Source organism: Colossoma macropomum, unplaced genomic scaffold, assembly GCF_904425465.1.
Source record: "Colossoma macropomum unplaced genomic scaffold, Colossoma_macropomum, whole genome shotgun sequence".
NCBI lineage: Eukaryota > Metazoa > Chordata > Actinopteri > Characiformes > Serrasalmidae > Colossoma > Colossoma macropomum.
Window position 1 is genome coordinate 11616595 of NW_023494810.1, and position 18649 is coordinate 11635243.

Genomic DNA, 18649 nt, shown 5'->3' on the forward strand with positions numbered 1-18649 from the left:
GAGATGCATGTAAACTGTACAGTCGTCAAAGGGAAATCCAACATGGGGCACTGTACATTTTTTTCAATTAAAAAATGCCTCCAGTTTTTAAAAGTGCACAAACCTAAGTGTACGCAATGGTAAATGAAACATTATTTAAATGCATATGCATTTAGGTCAAAGCATAAAACCCAGTGGTTGTGATGAGTGTACAGCATACTACTTAATGTAATTCTTAAAAAGAAAGGGAAAAAAAAAAACCCTGAGTAACAGATCACGTCAAAATAAGATTCCACCTGAGGGTGGCTTCAGAAAGTAGGAGGTTTTGAAACTGAAAGCGATTTCTTGAGGCGGGGGGCGCAGCTCATGAAAAGCATTGCTTTTATGTAGTACATGTCAGAACCATCAGTAGAACAATGGTGGAATTCCCCCCTTTATCATGGGCCCTGAACAGGGCTGATCACAGTCAAGCTAATGGAAAAGCAAACAGATCACTCGACTCTGTCACCCACCAGAGTCTGCGACTTTCAAACTTAAACGACAATTCCATCACACAAAGGAAAGACAACGTAGAAATGAGAAAGTTGTTGGCATCCCCTTTTATTTGACATTGGATATAATGGCTGGTTGACTTTTAATCACCCAGACCATGACTGCATAATGTGAGAAATAAGGCATATTCTTGATGTTTGTCTTTTCCAATTAACACAAACAAATACTGAGAGGTCAGAAAAAAAACATTCACAGATGTGTCCACAACCTGAATAAGGCATAACAGAGCTTTGAAAGAAGCACACATTTATATGCACTAACTTCACTATTTAGAGTAGCTTGTGACAAACAAAAAGAAACCTATCATTTCTTACAGTCTCTTTTAGGGGTATAAACATAAAGCTTTGGTTTAACAATGATGTAATGCAGCACTGATGAACAATAATATTCTCCCATTTTACACGATCCAGTATCACAACAGTCAATGAATGTCAAAATGCAGTTTGAGTCACACTAAAAAAAATGACTAACAGCTAAAGAAATCAACACATCATTGGTTTGTGCATTGGAACTTTGACAGTGATCACCTGTTAACCACCTACTCAACCACATTAACGCAAAAATCTTTTTCAAGAACAAAAACATACCCTGCTAAGGAGGATTAGCGCAAATCGAGCCTAATCAGCAGGTTCTGATCACTCCACAAAAAGACAGCTTTCCAAGTTTGTTTTGTAAACCCTTAATGTTGTTTGCCAGTTTTGCTAATCTGAGTTGCAGCTAGATCCCTCATCATGTGAGCTCAAAAGTGCACTTGAAGCTGTTGCTACTACTTCATGTAGAAATTCAGTAGGTCTAGGATTTATAGCTACATGTGTATAAATAAATGGAAAAAATACATCTAAGAACCCAAAAATGTTTGCCTAAACCTAAACAGAAGCCTAGATCAACACTTAAACCTCAATGAAAACCTGAACACACCCATAGACATAACAGCGACAACTTATTAGCCAAGCAAGCTGAAGTATAAAATAGGCATGCACATACCTGCCCATAAACAACTGTATTATATGACAGCAGGGTGGAATTTCAGAACAGCAGCCACACAAGATCACTAGGTGGCTCAACACGCTTGGAGGAGGTCACCAATTGACCAGAATGGTTCACTTAAGTCCTTCTCTATTTGCAACATAACATTTGTTTTAAAGTGAACTGACTGGAGATTGACCACATAATGACAGCAAGAGTCATCACTGAGAACTCAAATAACATTGCATAACTGCTGACACTATATAGTGCACTGTTTATGTAATAATGAGCAATTCCAAATGTAGCTAATGTCAAAGACCTGTAGCACAAGACAGGTCTAAAAATTCAGCTCCCAACTCTAGGACTCAGTGCCACTCCACAGAAGCTCAGTGTCTTGATTTACTCTGGAACAAAACCAAGACTGCTGAGCAATGTGGCCCAGCCAAAAAAATAAAAATATTTAAACTTTAGGAGGCCATACTCACACTTCCGAATGTGGTATCCACATGATTCCACTGGGGGAAGCCGATTTATGGTTAAAACAACTCAAATACACAGATAATAACAAAACAAAAAAAAGGCCGGTCGACACATATTCCCTTTTTACTCCAACAAAAAAAAAGCAAAAATCTGAGTATGGCTTGGAGTCTTGGACAGACTACTATGGAGCGTGTCTTAAATAGCACTGGACCACAAGAAGAAGTGCAAGTGGCCGGGGGGTAAAAAAAAAAAAAAGAAAATCCACCCCGATGTGTACTCAAGGCTGTGTCCCCAGTAAATATAGAACATATAGGAATTCTTTAAGCAAACCCAAAGTGGAAGTATGTAGGCGTTTGTGATCCAGCAGAGGCTGGCATCAAGACGGTTGTGGTTTAGTATCCGGTCTTTGGTGGTTCAACAAAGGCAGGATTGTATGGTGGCTGAGTCGCACTGTAGTCTGTTGGTGGGGTTGGGTGAGCGTAGCCTGGCTGGGTTGGTGGTTGGAGAGGATATGGAGGCTGGCAACCATCATACGCAGCCTGGCTATATGGAGCAGGATATCCTGGGCCCACAAAAAAGGAAATACAACAGTTAGGCTATAAATGACATTATTTACAGCAGCCTTTTTCAAGTCTGGTCCTGAAGTGCTGCTGTTCCGCTCGCAGTACACCCGATTCAGCGAATCAGCAAATTAACAAGCCCTGTCCTGGTTGTACTGTGTACACTATGGTGCGCTTTGATGGTCATAATGAAACTAATAAAACTCATCTGAAAAAACTTGTTCATCCCCAAGAAGCAGTTAATAACTGGGGATGTCCACAAATGAACTGAGCAGCAACAGAACACATTTTGCAAAGCACAAATAAAAAAAGGAAATAAATAAAATAAGTATATATGTAAACACACATTTTCTAAGCCACTTATCCTTCTGGGTTAAGTGTATATGCACCTTATTATAAATTTATTAATGTCTGCAGAGTTTATGACATACGGTTGAGACCACTATAGAAATGCTTCTATTCCTATTGCATTCCTTTATTATATAATATAAAAGCTTTGTCATGACAAACTACAATATTAGCATAACAATTTAACTGAAATGTAGAATCTTTGACATTTTAAAACATGAATTTTAGAATTTCCTAATCTTTGGTGCAGTATGTGCTTTGTGAACTGGAGCTGCATGGACTCTGTATGTTTGTACAAAAGGCTCTATGAGATCAAATCCACCCAAAAGTCATCTGAACCAGAACTTCAATGGAAGAGATAATGCATAAAAAAGTAATTTGTAACTTGGACTTGGTCAGTGTCTCAGATTTGTTTACATTTGAATAGTGACCAAGAAACAGGGCAGAATCATGAATATTTCTAGCACCAATAAAACAGCAGTATTACACTATATAGGGTTGTGGTACTCTCAAAATAGTGGTAACCACCATACACAAAAAACTACGCATCACCATAGCTTCCCACAGGGTAACAAAGGAAGGTCTTAATCATACAATTCACCTCTAAGTCACAGCAGAATGGTCAATTATTTGTAAAGAATTAGAGCCTGTGAAATGGCTAGATCAATGACTTGAACAGCAAAATCTGATTACAGTTTACATTCATTGACTAACTGTGGTGAAAACCCTATTATCTCGCAGGTAACGGAATCACAGAATTAATCTACATCCCCCTTCTGTAAACAATCATATCATAACAAATACTCAACAGCTCATGTTTTCCCTCAGTTTTTTAGGTTTCAATATATGTATGTGTGTTATCAAAACTGTTCAAGATTACTCTGGCATTAAAGCGGCAGTTCAGAAAGGTTACATTTTACACCAAATAGTAGTTGATCAACTAAAACAGGTTTGGCTAAAATTTGCTTCTTCAGTGTTTCACCAGCACTACAAGGCTAACGTACCTAACAAGTGAAACATACTCCACCAATTAGCTTTGTGCTAGACTGCATTTATCATACACTTGCCTCAAACTGTGTTGAGTCATCTCAAATACACTGGCTTATGTAGTTTCTAACCCTGTACGACATACTACTCTTTATAAAAATGGTCAGTATGGGACAGCCACATAAACAATCTTAACAGCTCAATACAGTTGGAGGCAAATACATGAGGATTTATATATGCAGTTTACACACTGCTAAAAACAAAAGGCAAACATCAAGGATGATTACATGTAGCCATAAGGTGAAAAGGTTCTTAATAGATATGTTCCTTACCACTCTCATGGTATGGAGGAGGGGGTCCTGGTGCATACGGCTGCCCCTGATATGGTGCTGCGGGCATGGGCATGGGCTGTCCTCCGTACCCTGGCTGAGCACTATAGCCCGGCTGTGCTGGAACTTGCTGGTATGCTGGATACTGAGCCCCAGGGTTTAAAGGCTGCTGCTGAGGATATTGCGTGCTTACCACTGTAGTGTGAGTGGTTGTCGTCATCACCGCTGTGTGAACAATTAAGAAGATAAAACACAATGCCGAGGGTGAATTAGGACAGTGTTTTGAGTGTTCTGTTAGCTGCTCTCTACTGGTATGAGGTTGAAGGGCTGTTGAAACAGGTTCCATGTCATCTTAACTGCTAAGTACACTGTGAGGTGGGAGGGAACACATTCTTTGCGTTCTGTCTTCTTGTGCTAAATAAATAGGAGCGCAATCTAAAACTGAATGTATTATTGTGAGCTACTACAAGGCAAGTTTCTTCTGATTAATAGGGAGTTTGCTGCAGTAACAGCCTCTACTCTTCTGGAAAGGATTTACACTAGATGCTGGGCCATTGTTGTGGGGAACTGATTGCATTCAGCCAATAGAGCATTAGTAAGGTCAGGTACTGAAGTTAGATGATCAGTTCTGGATCACTCCAACTCACCCCAAAGGAACTGGATTGATTTCACAGCCCAATTCTGGGGGGCTTTATACCCCTCTGGCCATGCTTGGTGGCCTTAGGCTCATGTGTGGCTGCTTCAGAGCATCCCATTCTATTGGCCAATGCTTTACTATGGAGATTATATAACTGGTGCACCTTAAAATAGCTGATGTAATGTCTGAATACTTTTGGACAAAGTGTAGCTTCGTAAGCACACATTAAAATGTCCAGCAGTGCCAAACCTCTAAAAATGTGGAATATGCTTTGGGTAAGGTCAAAAATGCAACCAACCAAGACAAAACACTGACTTGGTCGAACCCTGAAAAGGTATGCAGCTCCACAACTAGCAAATATCTCACCATGAAATGATAACAAAAGTTTAGGTGTGGATACTTGTAAATACACAATGCTTTTGTGCCAGAAGGTTGAGCTCCTACTCTAGCTAATTAGGCTTACATCTTATTAACTGATAACTTTTTTTTTGTTTGTGGTGAATTCTTGAAATCTTTTAAACTGAGTTCTATCCTCAGAGATAAGAGTCATAATCTCTTAAAGGGCACACACTATGGAAAAATTTCCTTGCATTCTTTTTTTAAATAAAGGAATTTAATGAGGCATGTAAGCAAGCTGCAAAAACAGCCCATTTAAATTACTTGTTTTCATGATGTCACATTTACATATATCCACCTATTCAGCCTACAACAGTTTAGCTCAGCCATATATTAGTCTTAAAGATACAGTGACAAAAACAGCCTGTTTTATGATATTGGATAAAGAGAGACTGAAGAAAGGTCATATAAAAATGAATGACAACTGTTTTTGTTTTTGGACTTCAGAGGAAGAAATAAAATTTACCAAAAAAAAGATCTAGGCCCTTTTACTTTGGGGCAATGAAATAAGGCTGAAAGCAAAAGCCGCAGAAACAACTTGAGCATACAAAACAGACTCCCCAAAAAGTGAGAGAGCCAAAAGTTATAAGCAGTCACCCATTGTCTCGTGACTTTTCTTATGATACGCCTCCACGTTCACCTCAGAGTGTGCCAATAACCCCCAGCATGAGTTTTTTATGAACAAATATGTGACCACTTCCTGCATGACTGCTATGCCTCAACTCCTTGTGAGGTTGTCTTGGAAAGTGTGAGTCAGGCTGGGTGGGGAATCCCACAGTATGTTCCTTCACTTTCTCGAATTTAGGCAAACTTCCAGGCAGCCCAGAACAAGAAATGTAGGCCTAGGCCAAGATAATTTTGGGAGAAGGCTAATACACATAATTGACTTTCTGACAGCAATATCGTACAGCAAAATTAAAAGTGGTACTATAACTAAAAATAGGATTTTAATATTTATCTAATATTATCCGATAATACTAGCAACTCCTAAAGACTACAGTACACACCATTTAACAATATCTAGATAATAATCGAAATACTGAAGTGTTTGTTAAGTTGCTAATTGTTCCTTTGTTTAGCATTTGAAAGCTGCATCCTCTTTCACATCACGAAAAAAATGTAGCCTTAAATAAATCTCAGAAAAGGCTTTGGATAGAACAGGTAATATATGGAAATTGTTAAATAAACTCTAGTTAGTTGCTGAATACTTTATAAAGGACAGGCATCCACATCATCTTGCCTAGTAGAACGACAAGCTGCAAGCACTGAAGCTAACAGAACTGAGATGCCTCAGAAAGAAATCGCTTTCAATTATCGGACGATAAGAGAAATTCTCAGTGCAGAATTTGCGATAAGAGGCTTGTATTCCATTGGAGGCCTGACAGGTCTGAGGAATCATCTCAAATATGTAAGTACAGTAATCCTTATCAGAGTACCACTACACGTCTAATCCAGTGTTAGTGCAATAGTGCAGCTGGTGTGAATAAAACACTGATTAAAATGGAAGCGTATCCGTTCCATTAGACAATCGACTAAAAAAAAGCTTTAAATATGACTGTTTTTATGTGTGACTGAGAACGAGTATTTGAGTACTTGTTCAGAAGTATTGACGCTGCCATTAGATCATAATTTTATAATCGGCAGAGATGTTTTATGACAATCAACATGCCATAAAAATGCTGACTTGATAAAGAGGGAACACTGACCAGTGTAAGTAAAAAATTAGGGACTGAAATCATTATTAACTGTTTGAAATCAAAATACTGAAGCAATTCTGACATTTAAGATTAATAGGATTTTGCTTGGAATGATCTTATTTTTCTAGTCAGCAGATGCTCACATGTTTATGCACAACCACATCATGTTTTAAGTCAGGAGTGGGAAACTGAGAACCAGAGTCCAGTACAGTTTAAATTGGATGTTTGAGCAGAAAAATCACCAAATTATACAGCCCTCCAGCACAGTTCTCCACCCATTTTAAGTAAGACGCAGGTAACAGAACAGACCTTCACAGCAACGTATAATTACTGAATTATTAAATTTAAGGATTTTCATGTAGGTGCATCCCCATATTTCATACATCAATTTCTTGAAAAGGTCCTCAGGGGGCCTCTGGGAGCCTTTTTTAAGGATTGTGTTTTTTCTCCCCAGCTTTTAACGCACTTTGGACTAGACAACCAACAGATGCAAGGACGCTTATTTGTTTTATGTGTGTTGGAAGAATCATCTGGCCACTCTGAAGAGTGATTCAAGATTTTTATAAAAATTGTTTATCAATTATCAATCAATTACTTGACTGAAATGCACAAAGTGTAGACTTACGCCTGGGTTTTCTGCACATTTTGTACAAGCAGCAGCATGGGCAGACACAGCACACTACGAAAAGGACGATGACGATGATCACACTTGCTATAACAGAGCCAATGGCGATGGAGTTGACTGACTTGCTGAAATAAAGAACAAACAAAAAAAAAACACCAAGGATTAGAGATCATGCCTTTTTTATCAATACACTGACAATGGTTCACCTTGACTCAGCATTCATTTCTTCATAAAGCAATATATTTTAAATGATTATCTAGCATCCAAAGAAAAACTAAACTGTATACCAGATTTGCAAGCCAGTGCATCATACAGAGTGAGAGTGTTTTACTTTGATTTCATGGTTGTTAATACTTCAGGTTGTTCAAACTCTCTATCTGATATAAATTACAGCCTAAATATAACCATAAAAAATCATAAATTTCACATAAAGAAACCATGGTCCAAAAGACTAGAGGTTGCATAAAACAGCTCAAGTAAATTTTGGCCTTAAGTTTTCTCTTTACCTTAACTGAGCTGCATGAAAGAGTTTAGACCCGAAGTTTAAGTTTCAGCACTTGCATTTTTGACAGTTGCAAATTTTACTTTTTAACTTACAGCCTTAAATATATTCCTTTAGCACTTAATTCAAGATAAATACTTTTTGAGAAAATAATATGCAAAAAGGCAAGCTAAAAAACATAAAATTAGTTTACACTAAATATGTCTGATTTTTTTCAACTAATTACTTGCTGTACACAACTAAAAACTAGAAAGAATAATAAGAGGTCTGTGCAATAACTGTGTGTAGTGAACTAGTGCATTACACCCCCACCCCACCCGTGACCACACAATCAAAAATGAGAAAAACAACACACATTTTTGTACATTTTCTGGCATTTTGCAAAGCAATAAATACTAATATGTGCTGCCCCATTCACCTATTTTATTTAAAGCTGGCCTTTCAGATATTCAGGCTTACGGTGTGGCAGGGGATCAAAGCAGTCACTGCAATGTTCAGGAACTGCTATAACTAGGTTTCATTATCACTTACAACGTGGAAACTTTGGAGTGGCACCAAATGTCACACATTAATTTTAGCATGACCAGAGCTGTCTACACTGAAACTCTGCCAATTTCCCACAACAGCAAAATAATAGTTTTTAAATCATTTTCTCGCAACGCATCCCTAAATAAGTTTGACCTTATTTTATAGAACATTTACGCCAAATTCAACAAAAACACTCGTTCATTTACTGAAACCTATGATGAACAAGTGTCCTGTAAACCTTGTCTGGTTGATTATATCCTTTTAATGGCCTGTTGTAAACTCTGTTTATCAGATCACAGATTTATCTGTGATTCGTTTCCAACTGATCAAAGGGTATAAAATTTGTATTTAAGGCATTTGTTAACTGATAATAATAAGCAACACATCCTTTACAATCACGCATAGTACTTTTTATCATTTTGGCATATGGTGCCTTTTTGTTACTCGGTTTTCCATTGTAGCTTTCTTGCATTAGTATTGTGTAAATGTTTCAAGTTTGGCTCAATAATAAACAATAAACAGTAGTGATGTTTCAGTCAACCAGAATGCTGGATTACAAATTGTTTTTACCAGTATATGATAAGGACTTACCACACTTACCAAATGTTTTTATTGTTGCAAGTTCAAACAGACGTACTCCCACTTTCTACTTTTTATAAATGTTTATGTATAAGCATTGATAAATTTGGAAATTAATGTGATATTATGCTGATGTATTTGGAAAATACTGTAATGTCAAATTTTAATCAACAATGGCCAGCACTATAGCCAGGACCAAAGTGTCCTGTAAGCAAACTGCCCCTAACTTACAATGAGCCACACAACAGAAAGTACCCTAACCAACAGGGCTAAACTCATTCTAACACAGTAAATAAGTTTTTTATACATTTCTGCAGTGTTCATTCATGTGACCAATCTCTGTTCTCAGAGTACAATAGTTAGTGAATTAACAAACTGAACAAACCGACATGCCCCAATACAAAATGAGCCTCTAAAACCGCATTTACCCAAATTAAAGAAATGAAGATACAGTATTCAGTTTAATCCATGCAGCTCAATTAAAACTCTTGCTCACAGCCCTGTTGTAAGAAGACTTAGGCTGCGACAGACAGTGCTGCTCAAAATGTCATCATATCCCGAATCTGGAGGTTCCACTTGTTCTGCCACAGATAGTTTTTTTTCCATTTAACTAAAGAGGTTAAGCTCTACCCGTCTTGTGTCACTTTTCACAAGGTAACCAATCAAAAACAAGGGAGGGTAAAATTGAGCTGGAGAGTGCACACAGGGCTGTACAGGACAACAAATCTGCTCACATTTGCGATTTAAAAAAATACTCAGTTTAAAGATAATTAATAATTAATTGGCATCCTCTATATTGCCATCACCGAGGTTTGCTAAAACAGCTCAAAAAGCTTTCCACTCATAAAGATCCAAAGTGCTCCTTCCACGCCAAACGCAGCTACATTTACTTGCATGGACTGTTGTCTTTGTTTTTCAGGGTTATTTTTGTTTACAGCAGTGTTTCAGTGCCTGAACTGCTACGTGTTATGTTTTTTGTGTTTGTGTTAATGTTTTTTTTGCATTGCTAGTGATGTTTTTGAAAATTATTTGACAGGTCTCTACTTCGAGCTACTACAATACAACACTACGCTTTCAAAAAACTGGTGGAGCCAAATTGGCAGGGTGCCAGGCAGTCAGTGGTTTCTAAAGGGAAGTTACTTCTTGGGTAAATTAGAGAAAAACCATGGTTCATCTCTAATCTAAATTGCAACCATAGGCATTGCTGCAACATGGCCCCCCCTTTAAAAAAAAAAAAGTGTGTTTTTGTGATGTGATATTTATTTTTAAGAATAGTAACAGCTCAAAGCAATTCGCAGCATAAAGAAAAGAAAGGAGATACAGTGGTCACCTATGTGACAGGTCTACAGGAAACGCTGTAAGGAAACAGTGTCATTCTCGGGGGCTGCATTCTGCAAAGCTGTGAAGTGGAGAACACAGTGGCCACAGAATGTGTGCTAAAATACGTTTGCCGACACAGACGACTAGGAAGATTAAAGTAGGTGTTGAGTAAAAGATTTAAAAGCTTACAAGACGTTTTACTCTTCCAATCTATGGGTTTAAGTAAAGAGAACTAATGGTGGGTCTCATGAATGTTTTGCTTACTGATGCTTCATAATGTTCTCGACTCCCACGCAAAAAGTTACTTACTTTAGAAAAACAATCCTTTAAAGCATCTTTAAAAATAATGTGCATAATAACTTTATCCAACACAATGATAAAGCAGACAATTCTAGTGCTGTGTGGTATAATATCATCTATGATGGTATAATGTGATAATGCATTGGAGTTTTTGCCATTTTATTAGTGATGTGTCTGACAGATGAGTCATTTCAGGAGACAGGTGCAAACGGACTTGCTGAATTGAACTTTTTTTCATGTCAAGAAATCAAACTCAATCTTCCCACCTAACCAATTGTTGTGCAAAATAACAATGGGAATTACAGCACTATAAAATTGAGCTTGTGATGGAAGGGAATGTGATGGGATGGAATATTTCAGGCTCAGCTTAGACCATCTAACATTAATGTAGTTCATGGTTTTCATAAGTTAATTACACAATTTCTCTGTGATTATTGACAAAGAAAAGAATACAAAAAATTTTTCTCTGTTATGCTTAATGGACCTTGTCAAAACTATCAATGTTTTACAGAAGCAAAATTTACCAACTTTATCTCCTCAACTCCTCTTCATCATCTCACTTAATGCAACAGTATATTATTTTTATGGCTAAATAAGATGTGATGGTGTGGAAAGCAAAACAAAGCCACATAAAGACAGATAAATTATTCATTTTACCTAATATTAAATTTTATGTTAAGTTTCCAAATTAACTCTTAATGTGGAAGCAGATATACATCTGACCATGGCAAAGGTTTGATGTTAATTTAGTAATATTTGAGATGGAACTTAATTCCTAAAAAATATTAATAAAAACAAAATAATAAAAATCCATTTATAAATAATTAATAAAAACCCATTTGCAATAAAAAAAAAGTTAATATGCTATGTTGATTATACACTTTGAATTCATAGCTTGAAAACAAGGCTAAATTATATGAGAATTGTTGACAAGCAAGTTGATTTTAATTTTTCCAATTGTATTTTGTGCATTTTACGAGGACCTAATTATACGTTAACTATTAAGTATGTGGTAAAACAAGCTTTATCAGGTTTCTAAAACATTCTTTTAGCACAGGATGGCAGCGATCGGGAGTTAATTAACTATATTAATGTGAACGCAAACATCATCTGTGATATATGCAGAAATATTGTCATATTGAATCGTTTGAATATTGCCAGGCACTAAGCAATACTTACAAGGTTAATATTTTAGTTAAAATGAGACTGAAATTTCTTACTAGCAGAAGTCGTCGTTCAGCCTATTGCGGAAGTCAGAACAGCAGTATCTGTTATTGCAGGAACCACAACAGAACTGATAAAGGGGAGCAATCCTGGGACTTTTTGTATTCCCCCTTGAGGGTGTAGTAGCTATCACAGTCGTCACCTAGAAAGGAAAAGAATTTTTGCAGTTCAGTTCAATTTTACTTGTGTAACAATTTTGACAAAAAGTAAGAGTATGAAGACAAAACACTAGCTGCGTTTCCATTCACATACTTTTACACATACTTTGATAGACTGAATTAAACTGACCTGATGGAAACAGTAAGTATCAAATAAAAACGAAAATCTTTTTTGATGATAAAAAGAAATAAATTACAATGGAAAACAAACTCCAAATTAATAACACATATGTAAACGGAATAAAGTCATATGACCAATCAGGTGATTGTTATGCCCTGCTGTAGATAAGAAACATGACAGAAGGCGGCAGTTACCAGTGGACTGATGAAGGAATTAAAACATACCTTTATCTTATCAAAGGAAAAAAAACATAATACAGATAAGGTGCCCACAGCTGATCTTGAGCCATTTTGCTGTCAGTGCATTTCATCTTTGCACTTTTATGATGTGAAAATCTATTTTACAAGCAAAGGAAAGTTACCCAGCATTAAAGATTTCTCTGTATGCAGGAATTTCTCAAGAGTTTAGAGTAATATTCCCTTGTACAAAGATAATGGAACAATTAAGACATTGCAGTTATTTCCATAAATTTTCTTGACATTTGGATAGAACACTGGTTACATAGAGGAACCAAGACTCAGAAGGAGAACCCACCTAAGAGCATGAGGAAGAACCACCAAGAGGAACCAAGAGTCAAAAGGAGAACCTCCCTAAGACCATGAGGATGAACCACCAAGAGGAACCAAGAGTCGAAAGGAGAACCTCCCTAGGAGCATGAGGAAGAACCACGAAGAGGAACCAAGAGTCGAAAGGAGAACCTCCTAAGAGCATGAGGAAGAACCACCAAGAGGAACCAAGAGTCAAAAGGAGAACCTCACTAAGAGCATGAAGAACGAAGACTCAAAAGGAGAACCTTCCTAAGAGCATCAAGAATAACCATCAAGAGGAACCAAAACTCAAAAGGAAAAATTCTCTAAGAGCATGAGGAAAAACCATCAAGAGGAACCAAGAGTCAAAAGGAGAACCTCCTTCAGAGCATGAGGAATAACCACCAAGAGGAACCAAGATCTCAAAAGGAGAACCTCCCTAAGAGAATGAGGAAGAACCATCGAAAGGAACCAAAACTCAAAAGGAAAATCTCCCTTATAGCATGAGGAAGAACCACCAAGAGGAACCAAGACTCATTAGGAAAACCTTCCCAAAAGTGTGAACAAGAACAACTGGCTGCTCAAAAACCCAACAGTGAATTAATGAGTCCACTTTTGAAAACAAAGGTGCCCTCTGTGAATGACATGTGTGACCATGAAGAACAATTTCAAAGTTTGAAGAACTTCCACACTGTAACGGTTCTATACCAATTAGAGGATTTTCTTAGAACCACATGTCAAAACCAAGAACCACTTTAGGAACTTTATCAGTGTAACTCACAGTGAAAACAGATTCACTGTGAGTTACTGCATACCGAGTAGAAAAGTTAAACATGAGCAGAGATGGGCGGTAAGTAACTAGTTACATGTATCTAGGTACAAACTTGATGGATTACTACTTTGAGTATTTTGAAAGGATATTTTTACTTCTATTTACGCACGTTGGAGAGGAAAGTACTCTACTTTGTGCTCATCAACATTTAGTTGAGTTCATTCTGCTACGCTGGTGGCAGCATCTGTACTGCTTTGTGATTACTCAGACATCTGACTTTGGAGGCTCCTGTTTTCTAAGCTGACAGACGCTGATCCACTTATGAATACTGGAAGTATTTAAAGAAAGGAGAAACAGAACACCAGTAAGCGCAAGCAAAAATCTAATTAACATGTACCAAGACGTTTCACTGCAGTTCTATACATTATTTAGTGCTTAAAGTGGAATTCCACTGATTTTTCAAAATTTCTGTATAATTCAGTCATTCAGTGTAAACAAAGTAATTCAGACAGGTTTGATTTGAAATGATTAATTGTAGAGAAACCTACTGACTCAATTCTTTATGGTTCATGGTGACATGAACTAGGGGTCACCATATCTACAACGCAGATACAGCTGTTCTATTTACTTTCCAAAACCACCAGTGAACCTACACGCGTCTTCTGAATTTTTAAATGTGATGTTGATCCTGGTAAAACAGTGTTAAATCTGGAAAAATAACAGTTTTGCCTCATAACGCCCCACATGTACCCTTCTGCCATGAATGTGTTTTAAAAATGTATGTTTCAGGACAAATCCTTACCTCAGAACTTCAGTAAAAACAATGAATTCATTCCTCAATATCTTCCTAGGTTTTTTTTTCTTAAGTTTGTTCTTGAGAAAGGTCCTAATCTGATCTAGTCTACATCTGATTCATGACGTGTTCTTAAACCACAGAACTGTTTGCATCTTTGTGCTCGAGTGTGTGTAGCTTCTGTTCTTACCTAAGAACAAATCCCAAATAGGAAAACACTGGTAAATGTCAGAATCTTTGTGAAAACTGCCTAAGTGGGTTTTAAGAAGAAATTTCTTCTTAAAAACAGTTGGCGAATGAGGCCCTTTGACTCAGACATCAGGCTGCATATTCACCCTATTTCATGCAATAACTTCCTGTGAGGGAGCTTTTAGAGGTGGACGTCTGGTTCCTATCACTACCACAATTTAACAATTCTGACTTAAAGTTTTGCTAGAACGGAGAATTTCACACCAAATCACTCTCAATGACTCTGTTTACATTTTAGCCACTTAATTTTGTACAAATTTTGAAAAATGGGTGGAGTTTCCCTTCCAGCAGTTTATCTTCTACTTCCATATTTCTACTCAAAAGGACTTTCACTAAAAAAGTGATTTAATCGAAGTAAGAATACTTTGACTGCAGTATGGATTTAAGTTATCCACTTCTGAATACTAAAAATATTTAAACAGAAAACCGGAAAGCTCAAGCGAGTATGAATTTGACGTGTTACCGTACAGACTGAACTGACTGTTCTGACTTGAACCAGCCTGGCGTTAATTATTTTGTCATTATTAGCGTGATCTAATATAGATTGTAATTCTATTATTCCCGAGGCACATCCCCAAAAAGCTTTTTAATTACAGCCTAGCTGTATAAGCTTTAGCTAACGTTACCATCCTGGGGAGAAAGGAAGAGGACGAAGGAAAACGAAACCTGGAGAGCCCGCAGAGCAGGCGCCCAGCTAGCTAACGTCTGGAGGAAAGAAACCGACTTGTTTACAAGCTTCCAAACACAAAAACAAACACTTATAAATGTAACTTCAACGTATAACGAATAAAAAACCTGGTAAAACGTAAAATCAAACGAGAAATCCTGTCAGTTTTGACAGCAACGCAATACGCAATACGTTCAGTGTGTTCGTTATCAATAAACAGGGCTTTTTGTCAGACGAACGTTATTTTAGAACTGCGCGAGCGCTCGGAGAGAAAGAACAAATCCAGCTCGGACATTTAGGACATACGTCGACATAAAACATATTTAAAACCTCTTGTACTCACCAACTGCAACCGAAAAGAGTATCCCACTGAAAAGCAGAAGGACGGGGAGAGCTGTCGCCATGGCTGGACTTGAGGCGAAGACTTCCCTTCAGCGTCTACCGCAACTCCAGCTAACGCGGAGCCTGCTAATGTAATATGAGAATGGATTCCACGCCCAACCGTCACAGGGACTCTGGCGTTTTATTGTTTTTACGCCCGTATTCCGACAAATCCCACCCACTCTGCGCTACGATTGGCTCTGCCTGCTGCGCTGATTGGATACCCATTTTCACTCCGTCGTTTAAATAGGCAATCGTTAAGTAAAGGAGGCGGGTGTTGTCGGAATACGGGTGGGAAGAGGAAGAAGAAGACGAAGAAGGGAAAAAAGGGGAAGTGCCGAACGTAGGGATGGACGATACCACTGGCTTTGTTTTCGATCTGTTACCTAGTAACGCAAAGGCTAATATGGCGATTCTAGTACCGATGCTTTTAAAAGTCTATACGCGCACTTGAAATTGGGAATTGTCATGATTTCTATAGCATGCGCGGGGGGTGGGGGGGTGGCATCAGAAACATCACCATAACAATTTTAGTTAGGACTGAATTTAGGACAGTAGCGTTAGCTATCACAACAACAGTTCTTAGGTCCAAGTCCTATCTTATCCATTAACTCCAGATAGAAAACAATTTACAGCAGTATCCTAACTACACTGGATTTTCTTTTCTGTGTAGTATTTAAGTAGACACAGCCAAGCGAACTCTCCCATTGGTTGGGACTTCAGGAACTGAACTGAAGGCCTAAAGTAACAGATGAACTACTTACTTAATTAGGAAACAATAGAGAAATCAACCAGTCATGTTTTCATTTACAACGGGACCAATTTTATGAGGAAAAATGTCTCTTTAGACTATGTTGTAGATACATCACTAACTGTCTAACCAGTCCGTTGTTAGAAATGGAAAACAGTGGTGGCAGCTCTATGGCAGGCCACTTTGCTAAAAGAATCACTGTAAAACTGATACACACTAAAATATATGTTAATGTCTTTAACAAGCTTCAAATAAGACATGCGGAATGTCATTTAAAAGCTTCAGGCGCCTGTTTTTAATTTAGAACAGCCAGAAAATGTTTATGTGAATTGTGAATTAGCTCTAGAATCCCATTGGGGCGCTGACAGGAATTAGCATTATTGCAGAGGTGTTTTTTCCCCTTAGCTTTTGACATTCATGGCCCAAACTGAGGGCATAGCCTTAATGGTCACGGTTTGCCACTTATATTACTACATTTGTGTCCCTGAGGGCCAATCAAACCAAACATTTCACATGAAATCTTTTGGATTACACAACCCAACAAACTGCTGAACGTCCCATGATGTAATCAATTTCCCATAACACAGTCCAGTACAGGCTGTCTTGAAGCACCCATAAAAGGCAGAAAGAAAAAGAACAAGGCCCGGTTTACTTCCTTGACTGAAATTTCAGTGCCCTAGTTGCAAGACCACATTAAATTACAATTACCTTGCTGCAAGAACACATGAAGACTGATGAATAAAGTGTGGAATGGTTGGATTTCAGAAGCAGTAGGCCAGGGCTGCATGCTTGTAATGCTCAATGAATGGCTGTAAAAGTGTCAGTACAGTAGACTCATCTATTGCTAAATGAATAATTACAGATTCACATGATCATGGGGGGTGTTTACGTCTATTTCCTCTTCAAAAGACAAAGTAAAACTATCATCATGTGACCGGTTGTGACATAGGGCCTTAAGGTTGAGAAACCAGGGTGTAGCTGTAAAAGTATCCAGACAGCTCTTATAATTAGTGGATTAGTGGATAAACTTACGTTAAAGAGACTATATTATGCAAAATCTAATTTTCCTATTTTTTTTTTCAAACAAAAGAGTTTGATGAAGCATGAACACACTGTTATAAGTTTCAAAACATAACATTCACTCCCCAGCCCTTACTAAGGGATAAAGAAAGGCTGCGAAATGGTAATGTAAAACATGAATTCTGTTTTTGGTACATATAATCACATAAGTGTTTTCTGTGGACCCGTGGAAAAAATGAAATACAAAGTAGGTCCCCATGTCCAATGCCAAACGTGGGCTAGTGGGGTATAAAGCCCCCCAGCATTGGGCTGTGGAGCAGTGGAACTGTGTTCTCTGGAGTGATGGAGCTCCATCCAGTCCCTTTGGAATGATTTAGAGTGATCCAGAACCGACCATCCAACATCAGTAATTAAACCTTAACAGCAATTAAAATGAAAACTTCGCAATAGGACGCTTAGAAATTCATGAGGGATGTTATGGTGGCAATTTTAAAATCCAAGTTAAAAACATTGATCTCATATCTATTTTACCTTTAAGACTCACACTTTACCTTTAATAAACTTTAATAACACTTTCGTTTTAATTTCCTTTCCTCCTTTTTCTTGTACTTTATTACTTTTCATTTTCCATTTCTTAGAGCTGTTGTACTTTATCTTTTCAGCACCTTATTTTCTTATTGCTTTTCATTCTTGAGCACTTTGTCTTTAGCTTTTATGTAAAGCAAAATAAATTGACTTCGTGTATGAAATCTGCTATATAAACTTGCCTTACTGTATTATCAGTGGAGCACCCAGGTGGTGTTTACTCAGTACAAGGATTTTTTTTCTCCCTTGAAAACCATCACAAACTGTTTTCATCCAAAGGTTGGAAAGGTTTGATTATATATTTTGCAAGCCTTATTCCTCAGTTCAGATCTCACCTTCCTGCCTTAATTTTTGTCACATTTGAGTGACTCATGTCTTTAATGCACTCCCCAGAGTCTTGAAACCAGCCACATGTGCACATTATAATAAGTTCACGTGAATGACCCACGTGCATCATGATCAACAAACGAATGGAGTAGCAGCACAAGTCTTCATGCAAATAGCATTAGCTCTGATCAGCTCTCAGCAGCTCATGATTTAAAAGAGCTGGGTGAAACAAGGCCTTGTGCTTTAATGCTTCAGCAGCCAATTACTGACAAAAACTGGATGCCGATGA

The 18649-nt window shown here is 37.7% G+C and overlaps 1 protein-coding gene across 1 annotated transcript; it reads right to left on the reverse strand.

Annotated features, from left to right (window-relative positions):
* Window positions 1-559: 559 nt before the first annotated feature.
* si:dkey-42i9.6 (uncharacterized protein LOC558619 homolog) lies at window positions 560-15777 on the reverse strand. Its single transcript, XM_036559251.1, is given in 6 exon segments — window positions 560-2539; window positions 4205-4426; window positions 7557-7681; window positions 12006-12088; window positions 12090-12151; window positions 15640-15777. Coding segments are annotated over 6 exon segments (723 nt in total). The 5' UTR covers window positions 15701-15777; the 3' UTR covers window positions 560-2369.
* Between the last annotated feature and the right edge of the window lie 2872 nt (window positions 15778-18649).